Here is a 24903-nt window from a genome sequence, read left to right as displayed (position 1 = left end):
TTCCCGGACCCTCGTAAGAATTGCAAGTTTACAGTTTTTCTGAAATGAGCTGTATCTTTTACTCACCTGTAGATATTATCGGAAACTGTACTTCTGATTTTTCTGCTTTTAGGACAATTTTATACATACATTTTCATAGTTCTCTCCGAAATTTTAATCACAAATATCCTGGTCAATTTATGGAATAGAAGACACGAAGGTAGGTTTTGGAAAGTCAATATGAGCTGGCTAGCAATTCTAAGTCATTTACGAATTACATAACTTATTTAGTTTATAACGTTATCTGCTTTCCGCTATTAAATTTTCGATTATTCAAAGTCCAATATGCTATTAAACTTTTATGAATGTGGATATTCCATTTTAGACAATTTTTCATTTTGAAATATGAATTTTATGTACTCTTCGATAACTTTCTGTTCGTTGACTTGCGTGACTAAGAAACCTCCACTAAATATAATTGAGAGTGTCGTCGACATTGATGTGTCGTCGCCCATAGATAATCTGGAAATTCTGACCTGATGTTTTTGATGCTATAGAGCTGGTAACAGAAAAGTTTCCTCGGAGAGCATATATTAGATGAGTCAAAACTGACCTAAAACAGGATAAACCTGTTTTGACCTAAAACAAAAGGTAAATATTCTTTATTTTTAGCCTCCATAACTCTTAACTTTTTGGATCGCAAATATCATTTTCAAGGATAAATATATGCAAGCACACATGGGGACTGTTTTTCCCATATCCTATTCATCATTTCCTAATACAGAATTGGTTTCCTATTTATATACTCGTGTTCATTTTTTGTATATCTTTGTTAAATATAATAAACCTTTTTTGTTTTTATAAATTAATTTTAAAAGGGTGTAAAACCAACCACCAACACTCCGCTGACTTAGTTGGTAGAGCCTGGGACGAACGCAAGTGGGGGAGTTATCTCAATCCCCCCCCCCAAAAAAATGTAAGTGACAAAATAATGTTTGCTCATGATTATTGCCCCCTCTAAAAAAAAACAAAAAAAAATTGTGTGTGTCAGGGTAGAACTTACTTATAAGATACCTACTTACCTACTTATAAGACCTTACTACCGACTTACCTACTTATAAGACCTACAGAATCAACTGCATAAGGTTTTAGATTTGAGCCCAACAATATACGTTTTTCCAGCTGGTAAGAAGTACAAATACTGAAATTTATGTTTATTATTAATTAATTTATTTAATTAATATATATAATTAATTTAATATTCTGTTTTTATTGAAAAGCTACATTTGTGGAATAAAAATCAATATCAGATTATTCTTCGTGTGAAAATGGATAAAGAATTCAATCAAAGAGGGCTTTGTGTTTTGTTTCTTTACTAAATTAAATTAACTGTATAGTAAATTTGAATTAAACTTGATTTTAGATTCAAAATTTATTTAATTATAAGTCAATATATAAGTCAAAGTTAAGTTAATTATAATTATTGGCTAAACTAAATTAAAAAACATATTTCACTAAAATTTTCTTTACTAATTAAAAGACAGCCGATTGATCGTCTGATAGCTATGTTAGAATTGATAAAATTTTAGTAAATTGATAATATACTAGTTATTGTATAATCTTTCTAAGAATTGATACATCAGGATCATCTATCACCAGTGTTTCATTATATGAAATACCAAGGGTTTATTATTCATAAAACAAACTTTGCAATGCCAGACACATATTAATTGCTAAAAGTTGAATTTCATGTTGGGGGGAGGGGTAGATTTTTTATCCAACCCACAGAAAAGAGTATCGTCTAAATTCTTTTTTTAGGCCTGCCGTCCAACCGGCTTTGTAGCTGGTCTTCGGTATAATTATCCTATTTTCGCCTCTGTCTCTTAGGTTGTGTCCCACGATAAATAAATATCGTGTGTGTTACATATTTTTAGTTATTAATGCGTCATCAAAGAAGTATTAAGTGTACTAATATATTGACCAAGTGACTAATTATTGCAATATCCAAATTATCTATGCACTGCGGATAACGTCGTAATAATGAATCGAGCATTATAGATAACATTCAGCGGTATTATTCTTAATGACTCAGCAATAATAATAAATGTCATATTAAAAGCATTATCCATGGTTCTCACAAATATCGGGTGTTCAGTATTTGGGCCGGTGGTCTTGGGACCTGAAATTAGAATAGTATTTTCAAGGGGTGTCCACTTTCTGCCACCTGGTGTGTATCTCACAACGTCACGTGTGCCGTACGGTTCCATCACGCTTGGCAAAGTTTTCACCTTGCTTTGGACAGCTTTCGCCACGCCTCGCGCGCACCCCTGGTGTGTGTGATTTCTGAAAGTAAATACCTCCTCGAGCAGTTTGTTAATTTAGGCTCCTAAAATTAACTAAAACCAGAATAACAGCGCGATAATTCCAGTATCGTAGGCAACCCAATAAATAAAATAGACGGTAATATAGTATACGCGTGTATATAAGGTGTTCCATGCATCCCTTGAAAGCTGTAGCAATTAAATAATTTTTCACCCCTAATTAGTTGTACCCTCGGAAATGTTTTTGCCATTTTCCTCGGTTATAACAACGATCAATACTTTGTACCAAAAGTAAATTATCCAATTTTTATGGTATCCAATTTTTGGGTGTGGGGTGGAGGCAAGAAAGTTACTGCATTAATTGAGTTTTTTTTTCAGTTTTCTTCCACATATACTATAGACAAAATCCTACCAGTACTCTTTTTTTTATGGATTTACTATTATGCTACCTACAACATACTACTTTACTGATTTTCATGAACCCCAAAATTAGCAATGGGCATCCCCAATTTGAGAAGTCTTTAAATTTCTTATGTTGTGAAATCCGCAAACTGTTTTTCTAATTTTAGATCCGCAGGGACCCAACACGAATACCTTTATTTTACTGTGCCATACAAAAAACTTCTTTACAAGTAAATGCATATAATTTAAATTTCAAATGTATGATTTAACCCAAGACTTAGATTCCTGTCCCGTATTGGAATTTAATTTCGAACTTCTTTTCTTCTAATAAAAGCAGATATAACTTGAAGAAGAAAGTAAAAAACAAACAAATAATCCTCAAATAGAAGTTCCAATTCTATCGAAATCTTATTAACGCCTTCTTCTTAGAATCACTCAAGATTTCTTGGAACTCAAGGCTTGTAAGCCATCGAAGACCCCATCGTGTCTGGCTATTTCAGGGACCTCGCTAGTTGGGTTTCTAGACAATAAAGTTCCAATTCTATCGAAATCTTATTAACGCCTTCTTCTTAGAATCACTCAAGATTTTTTGGAACTCAAGGCTTGTAAGCCATCGAAGACCCCATCGTGTCTGGCTATTTCAGAGACCTCACTAGTTGGGTTTCTAGACAATAAAGTTCCAATTCTATCGAAATCTTATTAACGCCTTCTTCTTAGAATCACTCAAGATTTTTTGGAACTCAAGGCTTGTAAGCCATCGAAGACCCCATCGTGTCTGGCTATTTCAGAGACCTCACTAGTTGGGTTTCTAGACAATAAAGTTCCAATTCTATCGAAATCTTATTAACGCCTTCTTCTTAGAAAGAAGGCGTCACGCAAGATTTCTTGGAACTCAAGGCTTGTAAGCCATCGAAGACCCCATCGTGTCTGGCTATTTCAGGGACCTCGCTAGTTGGGTTTCTAGACAATAAAGTTCCAATTCTATCGAAATCTTATTAACGCCTTCTTCTTAGAATCACTCAAGATTTCTTGGAACTCAAGGCTTGTAAGCCATCGAAGACCCCATCGTGTCTGGCTATTTCAGAGACCTCTCTAGTTGGGTTTCTAGACAATAATGTTGATTCCAATCGTTGACTGCCCGATGAGACACCAAATTTATTGGGAAGTTTACTGCTATATAATTGAGTTAGTCATAGAAATCAGGCAAAACTATGCAAATGCCAAAAAAAATACAGTGAAAATATTGGCAAAGAAAATTCAGAAATTAATCTGGCTTAACTTTAAAAATACTCTTCAAACAAAGTAAAAGACAAATAAATAGTGTTTCTATAGAAGTTTTAGTTTCACCGAAATGCTATCAACACCTTTTTCTAAGAAACATTGAAGATTGCTTAGGTTTCATGAATTATAAGCCGTCAAGAGCCAAATAAGATTTCTGAAAGTAGTCTTTTCTGAAAAGCTGTTCAACAGGTTGCTTTTAGACTTTACAGAAATAGTGGTGGAGTTCGTAGATAACTAAATGGATGGGGGTCGTAAGTAATTAAAGCATTGTAAAGTAAATGAGGTAGTTGGTAAATTAATTTTGATTTTTAGGCCCTTAACTAATAGGTATCGTTGGCGTCAAGTGAAACCCCACACCTCTGAGCCCTATGTGTAGCTACAAGAATCAATTTTAATATAAAAAGTGTTTTAGCTAGCGAGTGAGCGTAGTCCTCCACCGCTCAGTGGCCTTAGGATTGTTTTGCTTCAATCTTACGCCACTCATAACCCGTTAAGGTGGGTTATTCCTCAGCTTTGGTGCTTTGAAATTTACATTACTGATTCCTCTACGCGGGAGATTCGTGTTGTTATAAGATTTTTGAATGTACTGCAACTGATAGAAATGTGCAGAAAGCACCAGTTCAAAAGGGATACGACGTATTTAGCGGCGGACGGACGAACACCCACGTTGAGAAAAACCAAGACTGTTTTTTTTATTGTGACAGATGAACTCTAGCAAGAACTGTAAGGAACTGTAAATAAAAAAAGTAAATCACGTTCTTCTGTGCAGAAGAACAGCAAATAAAATTAAAGAGGATAGGCGCTATTAAAAATCGACTGGCTGCACCCATTCTTTCGTGAATTTTCAGGAACTGTGTTGTACAAAATTGTGAGTATTGAAATGAGTTACAAATGGATTTTTCAACATGAGCTCCTCAGTTGTTGTCAGATGAGCACACAATTGAACAAATAGAAGTCGTATTGACTTTTCTCAGCCACTGTCGCAAAGTTGTCGATAAGCTTTGGATAACATTTTTGCTAATGTTGAAAGTTTAATTTCCCACATCACTCAGAAACAAAGCACCAATAAATGGAATGGCAACATTGAAATTCCCCCCAAAAAAAGATAAACAGTTCTTGAGACCTCGAAAGGCTATTGATATATGCTTTGGGATTGTATGGATAGTTTGCTCGTTGACTAAATATCGAGAGGTGGGAGTATAGGTCCAGAGGCCTCCTGTCTGACGTTACATTGAATCCGCTGGGAGATATAAAACAAAGGTGGAATTTACTGACCAGCGTTGTCATCCTATTCACGACTATTCTCATCTTCATTCAGCTGCATTGATGATAAACGTGCTTCATCATTTTAAGCAGAAAGTCTGTGAGCATCCATTCTACAGTTCAGACTTGACCCTAGAAATTTTTACTTATTCCCCTAGTTGATTCACTAATTGGGTGTAAGACGCCATAGCAGTGATGGTAAATTCAAAGACACTGTTAATGACTGATTCAACAGCTTGCTGGTAACGATGAATCCAGAAGGCATAGAAAACATATTAAAAGTTGTAACAGCTGCTTCAATGTTAACGACATCTACTTAGAAAAGTAGTATCAAATAGTATGTAAACAAAGTTTCAGTTTTGAATATCAGTTAGTAAAGGTTCTATACAAAAGATCGTTCTTTTCTTCCGAATAACCCTTGTATCTCTGAAACATGTGTTTTTAGTTTAACATCGGTGACATATTTATCGAATAATCTAAAATATGAGGATTAATTAGAGCATGACCAAAGATCAGTATTTCTGTTCTAAGACCAACTTGGGAAATAAGGAAGTTGTCAGTTCCCTAGGTCGTGTTAATTTAGGTTATATATAATTGTACAAACACAGAAAATTAGAAAAAGTAGATCTTCTGTTAAAGTATTAATGTTTCTTCACACACCCTGCGGTTAGTGACCCATTGATAGAGGATTAGGAATAAACCCCTCGGATGAACTTGGAAACAGCAGAATAACAAATATACATACAAGAGTTTGTGTAATATCGGAAGTGAAATTGATTTTTTGCTGGGAAAATCCAAGAGTAGAATATATAAGAAGGTCCCCAGACGAGGAGGATTTTCCCCTCTTCAATACCTCACTGTTTACGCTAATGTTTGAATTTTGTCGCAATTCCTTAAGAATGACTCCTGAATCATAGAGGTCGCTTAATGAGAATAAATAGCTCTTTTAAAAGAACTAAGAAAAACTAAGCAAAATTTAAGGAAAATTTTGCCTATTTGATATGCTTATTTATTCAAAATATGTCATCAGAAAAATATCCCTCTCCCCTACAATATAATATAAATATCCCTCCCACACGGATATACAGCACCATAAAAGCATCTTTTTTCAAGTTTTCTTTTCCTGGTGTTTCCTTTTTGGGTAATAAGAGCAATCTCTATTTCATTTGTATCATCTGGTCGCATTGATCAACTGTGGCACAAGGAGGAAAAATTCCGAAGAGGGGGGTCAGGGGATGCACTGGTAAAAGGCAGCCATTAACACCGCATAAACCCTTACCTTAAAAATAGATTTGATATTAGATGGTGTTGCGGATTGTGTCACTAAACCTCTCCTTATTCTTAACCCTCTTGGCAGATGGATTAAAAAGACTTATGGAAAAAGAGAACTTAAATTTTTCCGTTCAATTGGACCTGAATTTATCAAGAGGAATTAAAGGACTTTTTGTCTTTAAGAACAGGGGGAAAACTTTGTTGTTCCAAATGATGTTACCTCGATATCTTTTTTCTTGTTGCTTTATGTGTTTCTTTTGAAATATCGTAATTTCCAAGAATTCTATACAGAAGGGGAATGCTTCCAGGAAGTTTCCTAGGAATCAATGCTAGACTTTTATTGACAATAAAATACCAAGTCTGAATTTACAGACTTGAATGAGGTTGTACAGAACTTTCACGGTCTTCGCCTATTTTTATATTCCCGTCTATGGAAATAATTTTTTTTAGACGAAATGAATATAAACTGGTTGTTGACAAATAACACTATTAGCTCACAAAAATCCTGAAGATCCTATTATTTATAGTAATTTCAATTCCCTTGTAAAAATGTTTGAACATCACAATTTGAAGGCTGATACAGACTGGAACGGAAGAAGTACTTTTCTGCTTCATTAAAGCTGGAAGCATGTTTGGGCCTTGTTGTCTCCTAATCTAACAAGAGATAAAGATTGATAAGAGATAGATAATTTTATTTGGCAAAAAATACAGACCAATTTTGCTGCACCTGCTAAGAAAGGGACTGCACAGTAGGCACAGTAGGCTGCCAGTAGGCAGTCTGCTGCCTACTGGCAACAGGTGGGAATCTCTTATTCTTGTTATTCTAAAAACACTATTTTATATTATACTACACTATTTTATATTATGCAAAAACACTATTTTATATTATGCTACATGGTAATAATACTAAATCCACATATACACACCAACCATCCTACTTACATAAAACACACACATAAGTTCTATTATTTTGCAAGGAAAAGTCTTTTGGATGTGTCCTTGAAGGACACATCGTCCTTCCTTGCATTCAACACATCCTTCCACACATCGTGTCCTTGCATTTCGTATCGCAAGCGGTTATCCAATACACAGGGAGCAAAATTTCTTATTACAAAAGAAGCTTTAGTCCTATTTCTAAATTAATATACTAGTATCGATGCTCCTTGTGTATCATGACTTTGGAGATCCCTATTAATGGAAAAAATACAAAACTAACATTATTTTTGTGCTCTCGTTGTGAAAGGAGAATGCAATGACAAGCCTCTTTGTAGTTTGAGTTCGTTTAATCTGATTTTAACCGTTGAAACTTGTAATTAAATTGATTAAACAATAGAAGCTCTAATTATATGTAATTTGTGTCCCAAATGTTATGTTTAATTAGTATTCTCAACAGTACATTTCTTGAAGAACCACCGTAGTGTAAACGAGTTCATTTTTTTTCTTCAAAACTCAGCATAGCAATGTAATGACTGATTTATTTTTTATTTAAGGTATCAATATCAAATTTAAAACAAAACTACAGAATATATAAAACAAAAATTATTAATTTATTTTGGCGGATTTTCATAAGATATTATATTCTGTAGTATTTTACATTTCGAATTACAGTCATCTCTTTTCCTGTTCTTGGGGCTAAATTAGCTTCGCTTTGGGAACGACCGTTCGAACTCGCTTGTTGCAAGGCCAAAGCTTTAACCCTAATGATTGAGAACCACTTATTTACCCTTAAAGGAAATATACTAAAGAAAGTAACAGGATATTTTTCTGTATTGACCTCTGGTGGCTCTATTCTGTAATGAAGTAACAGTAGTAACACTAGTATATAGTTGAGTACAAGTATAGATAACTTCGAAGACCACACTGCCTTTCCATGACGAAAGTAAAACAGTTCAAAATAGGGATGAAACCTTTTCATTGACTGTGAATAGATATAAAATTATGTAACTGGATATTTCGAACACATATACAGTGTTCATCATCAGTAGTAAAACTAAAAGTTTTTAGTTTTAGTTTTACTGCTGATGATGAACACTGTATATGTGTTCGAAACTAAAAGTTTTTAGTTTTAGTTTTACTGCTGATGATGAACACTGTATATGTGTTCGAAATATCCAGTTACATAATTTTATATCTATTCACTGTCAATAAAAAAGTTTCATCCCTATTTTGAACTGTTTTACTTTAGTACTAGTATAGCATATAGTATATAGTAATTGTTGTATTTATCATATTGTACTTGTTGACTGACTGAATATTTACTCAAGCTAGTTCAGTTTGTCTTTAGAAGGGACCAATATCCGGATGTCTTCCTCATGGATTGGAGTCTAAAGTAATTAAAAATCTTATCACCTTATTTTGAAAATAAGTTATGGATACTTGAATCCTAGTGGTAGGATTCTAGTGCCTCCCTTTCCCTAATTTCGTCCCACTGTTCGGGTATACCTACCACCTATTTGTTGATAAATGCCTCTGCAACCTTGAGTTCAATCTTTAGTGCCATCTGATTTTTAAGAAATTAGCACTAGCCTTTTAGTTTAAAGAAGGGAAATAAAATTACCCGAGTAATATTTAATTTAAACATATTATTTAATAGTTTTACAATGGATGTTAATAGTCTAATAAATGCTTGTGTCATCACGCTAATCTAATAATTCTTTACAGATGGTGCGATACACGGAGGGTTACGATTCTTTTTTTTTTAAGGGGACGATGGATCTAAGGAAACCCGAATTTTTCATCAATTTATTAATTCTTTACAGAGGGTTACGATTCATTTTTTTCTTTTTTTGTGAGGGGGTGATGGATCTAAGGAAACCCTAATTTTTCATCAAGCTTGAGTATGTTTTGTATATTTTGACAACCATATTCGAAGGGTAAATTTTGTGGTCACCAACCCCTGTCTTTCGTCCCCACTATAGAATAAATATCCCCTATGTGTGATATTACACATCTCTGCATGTTCAGTTAAATTATTTTTACAGTTTGATTTTTAAGAATCGAACATCAGTTTTCTGGCTTAAACGAGGAAAGTAAGGTTATTGGAGCCCTTTTTATTTAAATGTGCTATTGATCCAGGAATTCTACTCATGATAGAAATAGTGAATCTAAGGTAAATCTTATTTTCCTTCCTAAATCAGTGATTTTTCTCCTAGTTTAACAGTTAATATTATGGGCATTCCAATCCTAAGAGTTCTGTCCCATAGCTTCCAGTCCTTCCTTTCAACTCGTCCCATTACCCGAATTATACATATTACCTTTTTGTTGATACAGGCATCTACAGCAATGAAATTAATTGTCGGTGTGTTCTTACTTTTAAGAATTAGTCACAAGTTTTTAGTTTCCCAAATGAAAACAAAATTATCATTCTTAATTTAAATATGCTATTAAGTAACCATGTAAGGTACATTAATAGCCTAATAAATGCTGGGGTCATCTGCTTATTCATTAAGACAATCAACTTGAAAAGTTTAATTTTACATGGCCCAAATGTCAAAGGTGAGAAACTTTTAATGACGGACTAATAGGCTTTTCTTTGTTCATTGCAAGAGAGTTCATTTATGAGAGAAATAACAGCTCTATTATATATTTAGTCAATCTCGCAAGAGATACACAGTTGGAAATAGAAGCACAATGAAGGGGTAGCAGCAATGCTTCGGTTTCCAACTGGCTCTTGCGGGGGATGTTTAGTACAAGGGTGTAATGAAGGGTTAGTAATGGAAGTATTTAGCCCCGGCCTCTGTTCGATCTTGCAGGGAACACTAATGCCACTCAGTTTTTCAACCGCTCTTAAATTTTAGGAGGTTTTTCTAAATTTCCCAAAAGAAAATTGAGTTTTCGAAAATCTTCCAAAAAATGGTCGTGACGAAAATAAAAAAAATTGTGCTTTACCTTTCGTGAATTTGCGAACATTAATTTTCGCAGGAGTTTTGCAGAGCCCAATTTTCTCTTGGTAAAATTCTATAAAACACTGAAATATTTTAGGTAGTGGAAACACTGATGATATTTCAAAACTCAGGTCTCCAGTCGAGGATAGATGATGGATACTGAGAATTTAGGAACAGCAACATAACCAAAATGCAGAAGCTGCTTTGAAATAGATCTTTCCATGCCAAAGCAATGTCGTCAAAAAATGACATGCAAAAATGACGTCATGCCATTAGCAAAACTGTTATTGTTTAAAGAGGGAGGAAGGTACCGAAGAAGATAAATGTTGACTTTGGTTCCAATTTAGAACCAAACAGAAATTTATAACATAGTAGAATAGAGGGGATTTGTTTTCATATAATGAAAAGAGAAATCACCAATGCAACAGCACAAACACATTAAAAAAAAGGGAAGACAGAAGGAGAAAAGGAAGACTGTTTTCCTACATTAGTGATTAATATAGATCAGCACTTGAATGAGGCCTTAACCCTTTTCATCCATACAATCACATTGGTCAAACAGCATAGCCATACACAATCAACCATAAAGAATAATCCATGAACAGGCAGTCGTGTCGTCAATAAGTATAAGTCGTCATTTACCAAACAATAAAAACTGTAAAGACAAATAATTCAGAGGCCACAACCCAACACATGGGCTCATCAGGAGAATACACACTTGCCTATAGGGTTTCGGCACTTTAAATTCTCTACCCAGGCAAGTGGCGTGCCTACCATAAATTCCCCATGGTATCCCCGTGTTAGGTATCACCCCCAAAATATATGCCTATGAAAAAACAAGCAAATGTAGAACAACCAAGTAACACCAAAACAAGCTTATCCTACCTTAATTCTGGCTCTCATGTATTTAAGTTACCAATTCACACTCTATATTAAAACTTCATAATCTGCAAAAAAATATATAAATGGATATATGCCGTTTTTTATTACCTCCTAGATTCTGAATAATGTTGGGAATTGTTTCAGTCACTTGGCATTCCAATCTATTTATGTTACGATTAACAATTTTTCTCGTTTTTTCATAAGGGTGTACCACGGTATGTTATTGTTCAGTAATAAGGTATAATAGAATGTAATGCGGTTGTAATAAGGCTTGACTTTACGACAATTTTTAAACACAAAAAATAAATCTCAAAAAAAAAGAAAACACATTTCAAACATACAGCATGGCAGAGTAGGAGTGATTTTTTTTTTTTTTTTTTTTTTTTTTTTTTTAGTATAGAATAATCTACAGCAAAAAATGTATCTAAATTGGTATGTTCTTTTGATTGTTTTATATGCTTTGAGTAATGTTGGAAATTATTTTAGAGTCACTTGGCATTCCAATCAATTTATATTACGGCGCTTGATCAAGAAATTGACAATGCAACGACAACACAGGCAACATGTGCTCTACTCTCAGGACACAAATTTGTTGAGGTAATAATTAAGAAATTGTTTTGTTTCTGTACATAGTTTCGTTAAAAATCTCTAGCGAAATAATCATCGGAAAATGTAATTTCATCTTCTAAGCTTAAATTACTTTGATGTAAATTATGTCTCGAAAGTAAAACTAGTCCTCTAGGAAGGAGCGGGTACAAGGACTACAAATCAGCCGGTTTTTTAAACCTAAATCTATTTTCATTTTTTAATCATAGGCTTACCAAGGCATGTTGTTTTTCTGTAATAAGGTATACTCATTTTATATATTTTATTAAATAAAAAAAAACTTTTTTAACTGCAAGTAAGGAGCGACATTAAAACTTAAAACGAACAAAAATTATTCCGTTTATGAAAGGGGCTCTCCGCAACGCCCCGCTCTTTGCGCTAAAGTTTGACTCTTTGCGACAACTCTACTTTTTAAACAATAAAAAAAAACTTCAGCGTCAAGAGCGAGGCGTTGCGGAGGGAGAACCCTTTTCATATACGGAATAATTTCTGTTCGTTTTAAGTTTTAATGTCGCTCCTTACTTTCAGTTTAAAAAAAACTTGTTTTTTTTACTTGATTTCTGAACGTTTTTGAATTAATGTATGTTTTGATTTTGGCTCACCGCAAATGAATAATTAAAACGAAATTTGCAGATTTTTTTTTTGCTAAATGGGTTTCTCATAGTTTTGATCGGACGATTTTGATAATAAAAGGGGCGAGGGAGGAGGCCTAGTTGCCCTACAATTTTCGGTTACTTAAAAATGCAACATGATTTTTTATTTTTTGTACGACTGTTTTTGCTAGTAATAAACATACGTACTTTACGAATTAACTTACGACACGAACTTCTATATTTGTGTATTTTTATTACGTATATGAGGTGTTTGCCCCCTTGTCAATACCTCGCTCTTTACACTAAAGCTTGAATTTTACCACAAGTCTTAAAGAATGACCCCTGAATCAGAAAGCCGCAGAATTAATAGTTGAAATTACTAAAAATACTTTAGCGTAAAGAGCAAGGTAATATTTTATGCTCGTTTTAAGTTTTGATGATACTCATTACTTCCAGGTGGAAACAAAAATTTATTTATTTTCTCATTGTTTTTTTTTTAATAATGCCAGGATATCCTGTGCCCCTTTCATGGAAATTCTCTTCCCTAATGATAAATTCCTCCATGAAAAGATGCTCCCATGTAACATCCTCTCCCTGAAAACGTCTGTAAACTTCATAATAACCATTACCATTCGTAAAACAATGGTCAAAGTTTGTAACTTGCAGCCCCCCCCCCCTGGGGACCTTTGAGAATTAAGTCGTCTCAAAAGACATAGTTATTAGGTTTTTGACTGAGCTGAACAGAATAGCTATCTCAAAATTTTGATCCGGTGACTTTGGGGAAAATTTGTGCGTGGGAGGGGGCCTTGGTGTCCTCCAATTTTTCAGGTCACTTAAAAAGGGCATTGTAACTTTTAATTTCCGTAGAATTTCCTCTTATGACATTCTAGGACCACTGGGTCGATAAAATCAACCCTGGGTAAAAAAAAACAAATAAATACGTATCCGTGATCTGTCTTCTGGTAAAAAATACAAAAATCCACATTTTTGTATGGGGGAGCTTGAAACATCTACTGTAGGGTTGTTAATATTCTGTTAATAGGTTCTTAATATCCTAACCTGATACGTTGAATTTGATGGTGTGATTTTCGTTAATATTCTATGACTTTTAGGGGGTTTTCCTCCCTATTTTCTAAGATAAGGCAAATTCTCCCAGGCTCGTAACTTTGCTGTTTTGAAAACCTCTGTGACATTCACAGCCGTTTTCCATTTACGTATTTTCTGAGGAAACGTCTGAACAATAACAAGTAACTTTTTTCGTTATTGCTTGTTTGAGGTTTTTGATGAGCATAAGTCATTTTGGAAACCTCCTCTGCATTCATAGCCGTTTCCCATTTACGCATTTTCTGAAGAAGCCTCTGAACAATAACAACTCGTTTCATTATCGTTAATATGAGGTTTTTGATAAGCCTTCGCTGTTTTAAAAACCTCTGTGACAGTCACAGCGGTTTTTCATTTACGTAGTTTCTGAGGAAACTTCTGAAAAATAACAAGTAATTTTTTTCGTTATCGCTTTTTTGAGGTTTTTGATGAATGTATGCTATTTTGGAAACCTCCTCTGTATTCATAGCCGTTTTCCATTTACGCATTTTCCGAGGAAACTTCTGAAGAATAACAAGCAACTTTTTTTTGTTATTGCTTGTGCGAGGTTTTTGATGAGCGTCAGTTTATTTTGGAAAACTCCTCTGCATTCATAGCCGTTTCCCATTTACGCATTTTCTGAGGAAGCCTCTGAACAATAACAACTCGTTTCATTATCGCTAATATGATAATTTTTGATAAGCCTGTGCTGTTTTAAAAACCTCTTTGACATTCACAACGGTTTTTCATTTACGTAGTTTCTGAGGAAACTTCTGAAAAATAACAAGTAATTTTTTTCGTTATCGCTTTTTTGAGGTTTTTGATGAATGTATGCTATTTTGGAAACCTCTTCTGTATTCATAGCCGTTTTCCATTTCCGCACTTTCTAAGGAAACTTCTGAACAGCAATAACCGGTTCCATTGTCGCTAATGTGAGGTTTTGATGAGCGTTTTTCATTTCCACGTTGGCTAGGTTTTTGATGAGGGTATGCTATTTTACAAACCTCTTTTGCATTTTCAGCCGTTTTTTCTTTGCGCATTTTCTGATGAGATATCTGAACAGCAACAAATAATATTTTCAATTATCCCTGGTGCGAGGTTTTTGCTGAGCGTAAACTACTTTGACATTGTCTTTTGCTTTGATATCCGTTTCCCATTTACGCATGTTCTGAGAAAACTTCTGAGCAATAATAAATAACTTGCCCGATATGAAATATACCGTCAAAGTCACCATATGCGTATTGAGTTTATTTGTTAATAATCAGAAAAGGCTGCCCTATATCCCTCGGTGCACAAGGACATAATTAATCTGTCCCTCATGTGTTGGAAATTTTCTATATATAACAGGGTGTTGAAATACTAGCCTATTTCATATCCAATGTATTATTTGACACGAGTGACAGACTCTACTGCGTATGTCCTTTCTTCGATAAGTTTATGGCTCGTGATTTCTTCCTAGAAACCTATTTTCCACGCTATAAGCAAATAATAATGCACTTATTATACGCTACTTTAGGTAGGAAATACTAGGACGTCTCTAAGCTTCAATTTTGGATTTATTTGGTATATTAATCGAAAAATTAAGTGCTTATCTTGGAGTTTTTGGTAATATACCCTACCATTGTCAGCATTTGCGAAAATACCGCTTCTACTAGCGTTACCATTCATCGAAAAATTAAGTGCTTATGTTGGATTTTTGGTAATATACCCTACCATTGTCAGCATTTGCGAAAATACCGCTTCTACTAGTGTTACCATTCATCGAAAAATTAAGTGCTTATGTTGGATTTTTGGTAATATACCCTACCATTGTCAGCATTTGCGAAAATACCGCTTCTACTAGTGTTAACATTCATCGAAATATTAAGTGCTTATGTTGGATTTTTGGTAATATACCTTACCATTGTCAGCATTTGCGAAATTACCACTTCTACTAGTATTAAATAAAAAACCAGTTTTTTTTTAACTGAAACTAAGGAGCGACATTAAAACTTAAAACGAGCAGAAATTGTTCCGTATATGAAAGGGGTTATCCTCTCCGCCACACCCCGCTCTTTACGCTAAAGTTTTTTATTGTTTTAAAAAGTAGAGTTGTGACAGAGTCGAACTGAGTCAAGTTTTTTTTTTATTGTTTTAAAAAGTAGAGTTGTGACAGAGTTAAACTTTATATTAATCATTACCCTTAATGGAATATTTTTAAATCGCTTGGGAAGAATTAATTCATCAATTTCTCAAAAGGTAGGATCACCGTGAAAATAAGAAACTTTCGAAAAGAGGAATATTGGGCCGGTGATAAATACCAGCTGGAGGTATTTCATAAACTGGACGTTAAGGTGGAGGACATAATTAAGAACGATAACGTCCGACAGCTGGCAAAATTGATGATGATGATGATTGGTGACAACAAGAAAACTAAAAATTAGTCTCCCTCTCTAATAAGTTTCTTGTGGTGCAGAGGTAATGGGGCTTTGTCGGCAAATCCTTGACTCGGTTTAAAGACCCTAACAATAATGCTACAATTGAAAATGTATTGCTGCTCCATGACACCTGAAAACTGAAACCAACACAGCTGTGAATAATCTTCTTTTGACCTTATCTGTCCAGGGTTCCCCTTTTCTTTCCCTCGATGAATTTTTTACTTCCTTTATAGTTTTTCCTAAGACATCTTTCCAACCCCATTCTTTAAACACCCTGCTTTATTTTAGCCTAAGAGGGTTCTTAAACGGCACTATTTTTACCAATATAATGTTTTCGTCCCTAAAAAGTAGTCTAACCATCCTATACTTTCTTTTGTTATTTGATTCAACCCAGCAAACGCTGTCAGACACAGAGGCGCCATTTGGGCCAAATCTTGGGGTGGGCACTGGGTATTTGACTGAACTTCAGACTTTTATTATGAATCTAACCTACTTTCAAAGTTTACAATGATTAATAGCAAATAGCGTAATTACCCCAAGGGTCGTCAGGTAATTACGCTCTTTGGCTAATAGGCGTGCAGTTAGTTCAAATCATTTGAACAGAATGGATTATGTTGGACATAATGGATAATTATGGCTGGAAAAGGGCCCTTTGTGATGGAAGTTTGGGCCCCCCTGGAAAATCTGGGGTGGGCATTTGCCCACCCCTGACCCCCCCCCCCCAAATGGCGCCTCTGGTCAGACATATAGGCTTTGTAATCAGCTGTTTCTAATCAATACTTAATTGAAGTTTGAAACTAAGCTATATATATATATATATATATATATATATATATATATATATATATATATATATATATATATATATATATATATATATATATATATATATATATATATATATATATATGTATATATATATATGTATATATATATATATATATATATATATATATATATATATATATATATATATATATATATATATATATATATATATATATATATATATGGCTTAACTATGAATATCTTAAGAAATTAGGAAAAATCAGAAATTCAGTTTTTCTTAAAAGTGAACTCCATACGCAATTATACAGCTTCTGGTAGTAGTAGGCACAAAATTATATGAAAAGATTGTTGACAAATCCGTAAATAATAAGCAAACATATACCACACCAAAGATGGCGTAACTTCCCTCTGAAGGTGTACATGTCTTTGAGAATCAATAGATAGTTGATGGAAATAAATTTGTATGGAAATAAAGCGTTGTCACAGTTAACTAGTTAGATCCGCTTATTCGTTTTAATGGTTAAACCTGGCAATACTGACGAAAATGAAGTACTGCCCTAAAAACTTCATTATTTTGAAATAACAAAATAAAATGTTTCAGAATCACGGTTTTCAGGTATGAAATTACGGTCTCCGTTGATTTTCAAACAGTTCGTGGTAAGGAGCGACCCAGCTCAATCGTAACCAAAACTCTAAAAAAGGGAATTTTGATACCAATAGTTACATCAAAGAATTGCATTTCAATGCTGATTTTAAATATTCAAGTTTCATCAAGTTGAGTCTTACCTATCAAAAGTTACGAGCCTGAGAAAATTTGCGTTATTTTAGAAAATAGGGGAAAACACACCCTAAAAGTAACAGAATCTTAACTAAAATCACATCATCAGATTCAGCGTATCAGAGAACCCTACTGTAGAAGCTTCAAGTTCCTATCTACAAAAATGTGGAATTTTGTATTTTTTGCCAGAAAACAGATCACGTATGCGTGTTTATTTGTTTTGTTTGTTTTTATTTGTTTTTTTTTTCCAGGGGTGATCGTATCGACCCAGTTGTCCTAGAATGTTGCGAGAGGGCTCATTCTAACGGAAATGAAAAGTTCTAGTGCCCTTTTTAAGTGACCGAAAAAATTGGAGGGCACCTAACCCCCCTCCCACGCTAATTATTTTCCCAAAGTCAACGGATCAAAACTCCGAGATAGCCATTTTATTCAGCGTAGTCGAAAAACCTTATAACTATGTCTTTCGGGACGACTTACTCCCCAACAGTCCCCGTGGCAGGGGCAACAAGTTACAAACTTTGACCAGTGTTTACATATAGTAAGGGTTATTGGGAAGTGTACAGGCATTTTCAGGAGGATTTTTTGGTTGGGGGAGGGGTTGACAAGAGGGGGATATGCTGGGGGAACTTTCCATCGAGGAATTTGTCATGGGGGAAGAAAATTTCCATGAAGGGAGTGCAGGATTTACTAGCATTATTTAAAAAAAAAACAATGAAAAAATAAATATGAAATGTTTTTTTCAGCTGGAAGTAAGGAGCAGCATTAAAACTTAAAACAAACATAAATTATTACCCATAAAAGGGGCTCACCTCCTCCTAATACCTCGCTCTTTACGCTAAAATATTTTTATTAATTTCAACTATTTATTCTACGGCTTTTGTGATTCAGGGGTCCTTCTTAATGAATTGGGACAAAATTTATGCTTTAGTGTAAAGAGCGAAGTACTGACGAGGGGGCAAACCCCCTCATATCTATATATATATAATATGTAATAAAAACATGAGAATACAAAAGTTCTTTACGTAAACTAATTTATAAGTTACGTATATCTTTTACTAATAAAAATATTCGTAAAAAATTAAAAGTTCTAGTTGCCTTTTATAATTAACCAAAAAATCGGAGGACAACTAGGCTTCCTCCCCCGCTCTTTTTTTCTCAAAATCATTCGATCAAAATTATGAGAAAGCCATTTAGCCAAAAAAATATGCAAATTTCGTTTTAATTATTCCTGTGCGGAGAGCCAAAATCAAAACATGCATTGATTCAAAAACGTTCAGAAATTAAATAAAAAAAAACAAGTTTTTTTTTAACTGAAAGTAAGGAGCAACATTAAAACTTAAAACGAACAGAAATTACTTCGTATATGAAAGAGGCTGCTTCCTCATCAACGCCCCTCTCTTTACGCTAAAGTATTTACTGTTTAAAAAAAAGGAGTTGAGAGAAAGAGTCAAACTTTAGCGTAAAGAGCGGGGCGTTGATGAGGAAGCAGCCCCTTTCATATACGAAGTAATTTCTGTTCGTTTTAAGTTTTAATGTCGCTCCTTACTTTCAGTTACAAAAACTTGTTTTTTTATTTAATTGAATTAAAATCAAGTAGCAATCAAACAATGGCTAATTGGAGAATCAGCCAAAACAGGCAGGCTGTGTGAGAGGCAAAGTTTGCATAAGCCTTTGTCTGGATTATGTAAAAATGATATCATTTTCGCTTGTCGATAGATAGTCTATCATCCATACATCCATCCTAGGGCAGAACTAAGATAGATAGGTGGGTCCAGGGGGAGGGACAAAAAAAAATGTTTTTATATCCTTGGTACTAGGCTTGTGAATACAAGCTTGAAGGTCTACTGGTTGTCATAACTTTATAATCACACTTTTATTTGCCACAACTTTTATTGAGCAAAAAAGCTTATAATCTTAAAGGCAAAAATGCCCTAGCCATGCTGTTTTCATAAATGACTCATTATTTTGCCTAAAAATCTTATTTGTACTTCGTGTTTCGAAAGAATGAGGGGCATGAGTCTCAGACCCCTCAGATTCTGCGTCATTTCTTTTCTCTGACGGGCTCAGGACGTCATTAATATTTCATGCTTTGGTTTCCTCATCTTCTAAGACAACTTTCTCCCCTACTCGAGAAATCTTCTACGTCATAATACTAACAAATCATTTATCATCATACGCAGAAAGTGTTATTGATCGACTTATCTGTTGTTAGGATATTTCTATATTGATATAATGAAAACTTTTGTAAGAACTTAGATGGGAATCAACTTTTAAGGCGTACATGGGAATATTTACTTTAGTGGAGGACGAATTGAAAGGAATTGGTGAAAAGCTTTGCCATTCGAGTTTCAGGACATACGTTATGTATTTTCAACAGAAAACAGTTTGAAGATAGTTTTAAAAACATTGCTTAGCAAATATTTGCGGAAACGAGTTGGTTTTAATCTTTGTAGAATGTGTATCGTAAACAAGGACACAAAGCTAAGATGTAGGTAGATAAAAGTTCCTATAGTTAATTTACAAATGAGCCCAATTAGAAAAAAAAAGAAAGAAGCTCGATGCGCCAGCTTAGGCTAAGATGAAACCATGAGAAATAAATATATGGGACTCTTTTCTATACACTTAAATAAATAATAAAAGTATATACGTTTCACTTATTCATTCTAAGTCATAGTTTCCCATCGTTTTCTGGACGAGGTTGGCTCGGGCAAGAACACACGTAAGACATACAGGCATAAAGCCTTATGAATGTTACTATGTAGACACAGTGGGGTGGATTAGAGGATTCGAAACTGCATCAGCAAGAGGGGGAATCAGGATGGGGCTGACTTAGTTATGATCCCAGGTTGGCATTAATGCCTAAATTCCTAGAAATATTGCTACTTCAGGCACTATGGTGTGGCCAGGATGAGGATGACGCAAGCATGAATGCAGCTAGGACGTTCAGGCTGAAAACCCTTGGAATCTTAATAGTTCAGGTGCTGTCCGACTGACGAGGGGTTTCAAAAAAAATATTAGCCAGAGGCCAAAGGTGGTTTAACATTGTGGCCAGGATGAGACTGACTCAGAAACGAATGCCGGAGGGGATTCATGCCTGACTGAATATGAATCTTACGGTTACAGGCTCTGTGGGATTGACAAGAAGCATTAAAAAGTGCATCAGCCAGTGCTGGCTCAACATCATGAGAAGGACGAGCCTGACTCTGCCATGACCACATCTTGGGCATTTAGGCCTAAACCCTTAGGAATCTTACTAACAGATACGTTGGCGTTGCTGAGAAGTTTTCAAAAGTGCATAAGCCATGTTTGTTTTTAAATGATACAACATGCCTAGAACCCATTGTTTTTAATTTGCTCATGTACCCTCTGTTCAGCCATGAAACAAAACCTTTCAGCAGTTATTGCAGAGTTCTTAAAATAGAGGATTTCTTATCAGAGCAGCGTCTACTTGGTCTTGTTTTGGTTTAGTATTCTCAGGTTTTGTCAAAATATCAATTTCAGGTCTGGGGGAAATTGCTCTTAATAGGGCCCCAAAAAGTAAGACAGTCCAAAAGTATCCAGAAGTTCAAAACATATTCCTAAAACTACTCCTAGCTTTCCAGTGAGAAAGAATTGCCATTTGTAGCTGATTCAGGAATGGTAATTATTATTTTCCTTGGACTTAAGGTAAAACTTTATCATGAAAACGAATTTGCAGGGATTTTTCAAAATACCCTGAAACCCCTCAAAAATGACATCAAATCACAAATTCTTGCAAATTCTTGCAAATTCGTTCTCGTAATGATATGAAAAAACCAGGCAAATACCCAAGATTTGTTTTGGGGGGATGGGATTGATTATTAAAAAACAAAGCTGTAGGATAATTTGAGTAAGAAATGCCCATAAGTTTGGTAAAATTGGGAATCAGGAGTGGGGAGCAGTCCACTTCCCCTTGTCCCGCATGCGTTCCTTCAAATACTATGACTAAAACTGACCAATTAAGTTGTTTAGTCTGAAACCTGATAATCTACGTGTCAAAAGCTCTGGGTTAGGTTTTCTTTCATATTCACCTCCCAAATATGGATTTTGATAAGTAAAAATATGAAAAAAACTTCGTTTTCTTAAAGAGTTAAAGAGGCTGCGTCCCAAAGTCGAACCTTAAAACGTACAGGAATTAGAAGAGGCAGTTGGGGGGCTGCCGCCCCCCAAACCCCCAGCTTTTAAAGACTCTTTTGTACAGGTTTTTTTTTTTGGGGGGGGGGGGGACTTCATTGTTACTAATTACTAGTTTCGGCGCAATGGTTCTCCTGTCCTCTTGTGTTTAACATTTTTCGAAGTTATGCCATTATTCATTCATTTCAATTTTTTGTTAATTAAAAGAGGGCCTTTCCGAAGCCAAGAGCTGGGGGTTAGCAAAAAAACAAAAAACCTGTACAAAAGAGTCTTTAAAAGCTGGGGGTTTGGGGGGCGGCAGCCCCCCAACTGCCTCTCCTAATTCCTCTACGTTTTAAGGTTCGACTTTGGGACGCAGCCTCTTTAACTCTTTAAGAAAACGAAGTTTTTTTCATATTATTTCTGTACGTTTTTCTACAATCCATGGTGTTTCTGGAATGGAGCTGGATTTTTATGATGCTTGCAGTCATTCTCGCCGTGCCGAGCTGATTATTTTGATGTACTTGAATGTTGATATTCGTAACTTTTAAGAATTTCAAAAATTAACATGGGACTATTAGACTATTAGGACTATAAGAAGACTATTAGGAGAGGCAAACCCCCCGCTTTTAAAGACTCTTTTGTACAGGTTTAATTTTTTTCATATTAATTCTGTACGTTTTTCTACAATCCATGGTGGATGTAATTTAATAATTCCTGTACTCCTCGTACAGGAATTAGGAGAGGAACCCCCCCCCCCCCCCGCTTTTAAATCATTGCATAAAATAGAAAAAAAATAGATAGAATGACCGAAATGTTTCTTTTGCTCATAAGAAGCTAATATTCTGTTATCTCTCAAATGATAAGCTGTCCAGGTGTTATCAAAATTTTTTTGATGTTGTAAAAAAAAACCGCCCGTAAGGGACTTGAACCCTTGACCCGAGGATTAAAAGTCTCACGCTCTACCAACTGAGCTAATAACTTGCATGTGTGTAAATATAACTTCTCAATAGCTTTTAAAAATTTCAAATTAACATGGACTCTTATGGAGAGAAATCCGTTAATTAAATAGCTAATGGGTGGTTTCTGGAAAACAGGGAAGGAGTTATCGGATCGAGCTGAAATTTCGCGGATAAGCTCCTGGGCCGTAGGGGACCTTAACTTGTGAATTTCAGCCCGATCAGACAACGTTAAAAGGGGTGGGGGGGTTGGAGGGTCGAAACTTTCGGGGGGTTAAGATTTTCCTACGAAACTTTCATGGGCACTTACTCGGAGAATTCCGCATCGAATGAGTCTTCGTACACCCAGATCCGATGTCGGATGTGACCTGTAGGCGTCTAGGAAAAAAAAGTAAATGAATTTTAAGTGGCTATGCGTGGTTTCTGGAAAACAGGGAAGGAGTTATCGGATCAAGCTGAAATTTCGCGGATAAGCTCCTGGGCCCTAGGGGACCTTAACTTGTGAATTTCAGCCTGATCGGACAACGTTAAAGGGGGGGGGGCTTGGGTTGACAGGTCGAAACTTTCGGCCAGATTTTCCCCATGAAGAAAAAGTTGGAGGGGGATGAAATTTTGCAGGTTTCTTAGTTGGAGCTCGGGCTACGAAATGCATCCCTCCCCATCCGTCTGCGACCACTGGAACCGAAGATCGCTTAACATTGTCGTGTGTCACCTCTTTATAGAGGCACGAGTGTGCCTCCTTGATATTGTTACGACATTACCGTCTAGTTTATATGTATCTACCTTGCATCGACAGAGCTAACCCCTGGTTCCCACTGCTGCGATTTTTGCGCAAAATCCTGCAACATGGGACAAATGACACAAATCGTGCGACAAACGACGCAAAACCATTCATTTTGCTGCAATGTCGGATGCGTTGAATACTTTCAACTCATACGACAAATCGCATGCGTTGTTCTGATTTAAAAAAAAAAAAAAAAAAAAAAATCATAACCAAAGTCATGAAGCTGATTGAAAAGCTAATTTTGGCCAGCCCATATTATATTACAAGAATCACGAGTTTGAGAACCTTATTTGAATTCTTCTAAAGTTTGTCGCAGCGACGCAAAAGTCTGCGTTTCTTTGTGAACTTCCATCCGATTCTGTCGTACGTCTGTTCCGCCAGAAAAAGATCGTTTCAGGATTGACGCAGCAGTGGGTACTATAAGTAAGCCGAGAAAGAAAACATGCAGCTTGGGTAGGAAAGCTTGGATTGAATTTATTCTGGGATTGACCTCGATTAGTCCCAAGACCTAGAGAAGGGTAAGAACGGCATTCAAATTAAGTAGACAGCTAATCCATTGTGCATACACCATATATTTTTCTGAGGGAGATTCCCAGGAGCAATTTCTTAGACACTGCCTTCCTGTTTACAGAATTTAACAAATAAAAATTTAGTTAAAACGGGTATGATATTTTAAACAAAGGAGTGGGCAAAAAAAGCAACAAACTCTAAATAATAAAGAAATCCAAATATTTGGGCTTCTTGTCCGGAAGCCTTTGTCAACGGAAAAAAAAAAAACAAATAAAAAAAAATGAATTAAGGTAAATTAAACAAAAATATAAAGAAAAGGAAAACAAAAAAACAAGACAATAAAAAGAAACTCACACTTTAATAACTTCCGATATCAAAAATATTTCAACTTGTTAAGATCAAAAGTTATTTTCAAAAGTTTTCAAGGCGAAAGTCAAATATTATACCAATTTTCACTATGTTTTCGTTTGTTATATTCTAACCAAGGAGGTGGTTTCACACGTCCTGAATCGGCCACCGGATATGGCAGCTAAAGTTATATCAAGCACTTTTTACCTTAAATAGTCTTCCCAGCTCCGTTTGTTACAGAAAGAACTGCTTAAAATCAGAATCACCTTCATCGATATTTGTCCTTTGAAAAAACATCCATGTTTGTTTCTCGTTTCTCGTTTGTTCTCGTTTGCTGCTTCTCGTTTTAAAAAATCGAGGTCACCAAATTAGTTGGTGAAGCAAGCTCACTAAGTTTCCTTCAAAACCCTTATTCAGTTTGATAGAATTGGAACATGACCAGCGCTGTTCAAAGGAGAGGGGGAACAACCAGGGCAGCTGCCCCAGTTGCCATGGCTGAGGGGTGTTGTGAACTCACTTTGATTAAAATAAACACTTTGATTCACTGTTTTTACTTATACTTGAGTCAGGAAAGGGCGTTGTAAAAAAATTTCCCCCGGGCATCACCAACTCTAGGAATAGCTC

The 24903-nt window shown here is 35.3% G+C and overlaps 1 protein-coding gene across 7 annotated transcripts in view; it reads left to right on the top strand.

The window, feature by feature from the left end:
• The window catches only part of LOC136037778 (rho GTPase-activating protein 45-like), a 242982-nt gene that overhangs the window by 167542 nt on the left and 50537 nt on the right, over positions 1 to 24903 (top strand). For all 7 annotated transcript variants that reach the window (XM_065720602.1, XM_065720603.1, XM_065720599.1 and 4 more), the window contains one exon: positions 11771 to 11881. In XM_065720602.1, coding sequence (XP_065576674.1) covers positions 11771 to 11881 — 111 coding nt within the window. The remainder of the gene's footprint in view (positions 1 to 11770; positions 11882 to 24903) is intronic.

The sequence above is a fragment of the Artemia franciscana genome, chromosome 17 (assembly GCF_032884065.1).
Source record: "Artemia franciscana chromosome 17, ASM3288406v1, whole genome shotgun sequence".
Lineage (NCBI taxonomy): Eukaryota > Metazoa > Arthropoda > Branchiopoda > Anostraca > Artemiidae > Artemia > Artemia franciscana.
Note: the sequence above shows the minus strand (reverse complement) of the source record. Positions and strands in the feature narration are given on the sequence as shown.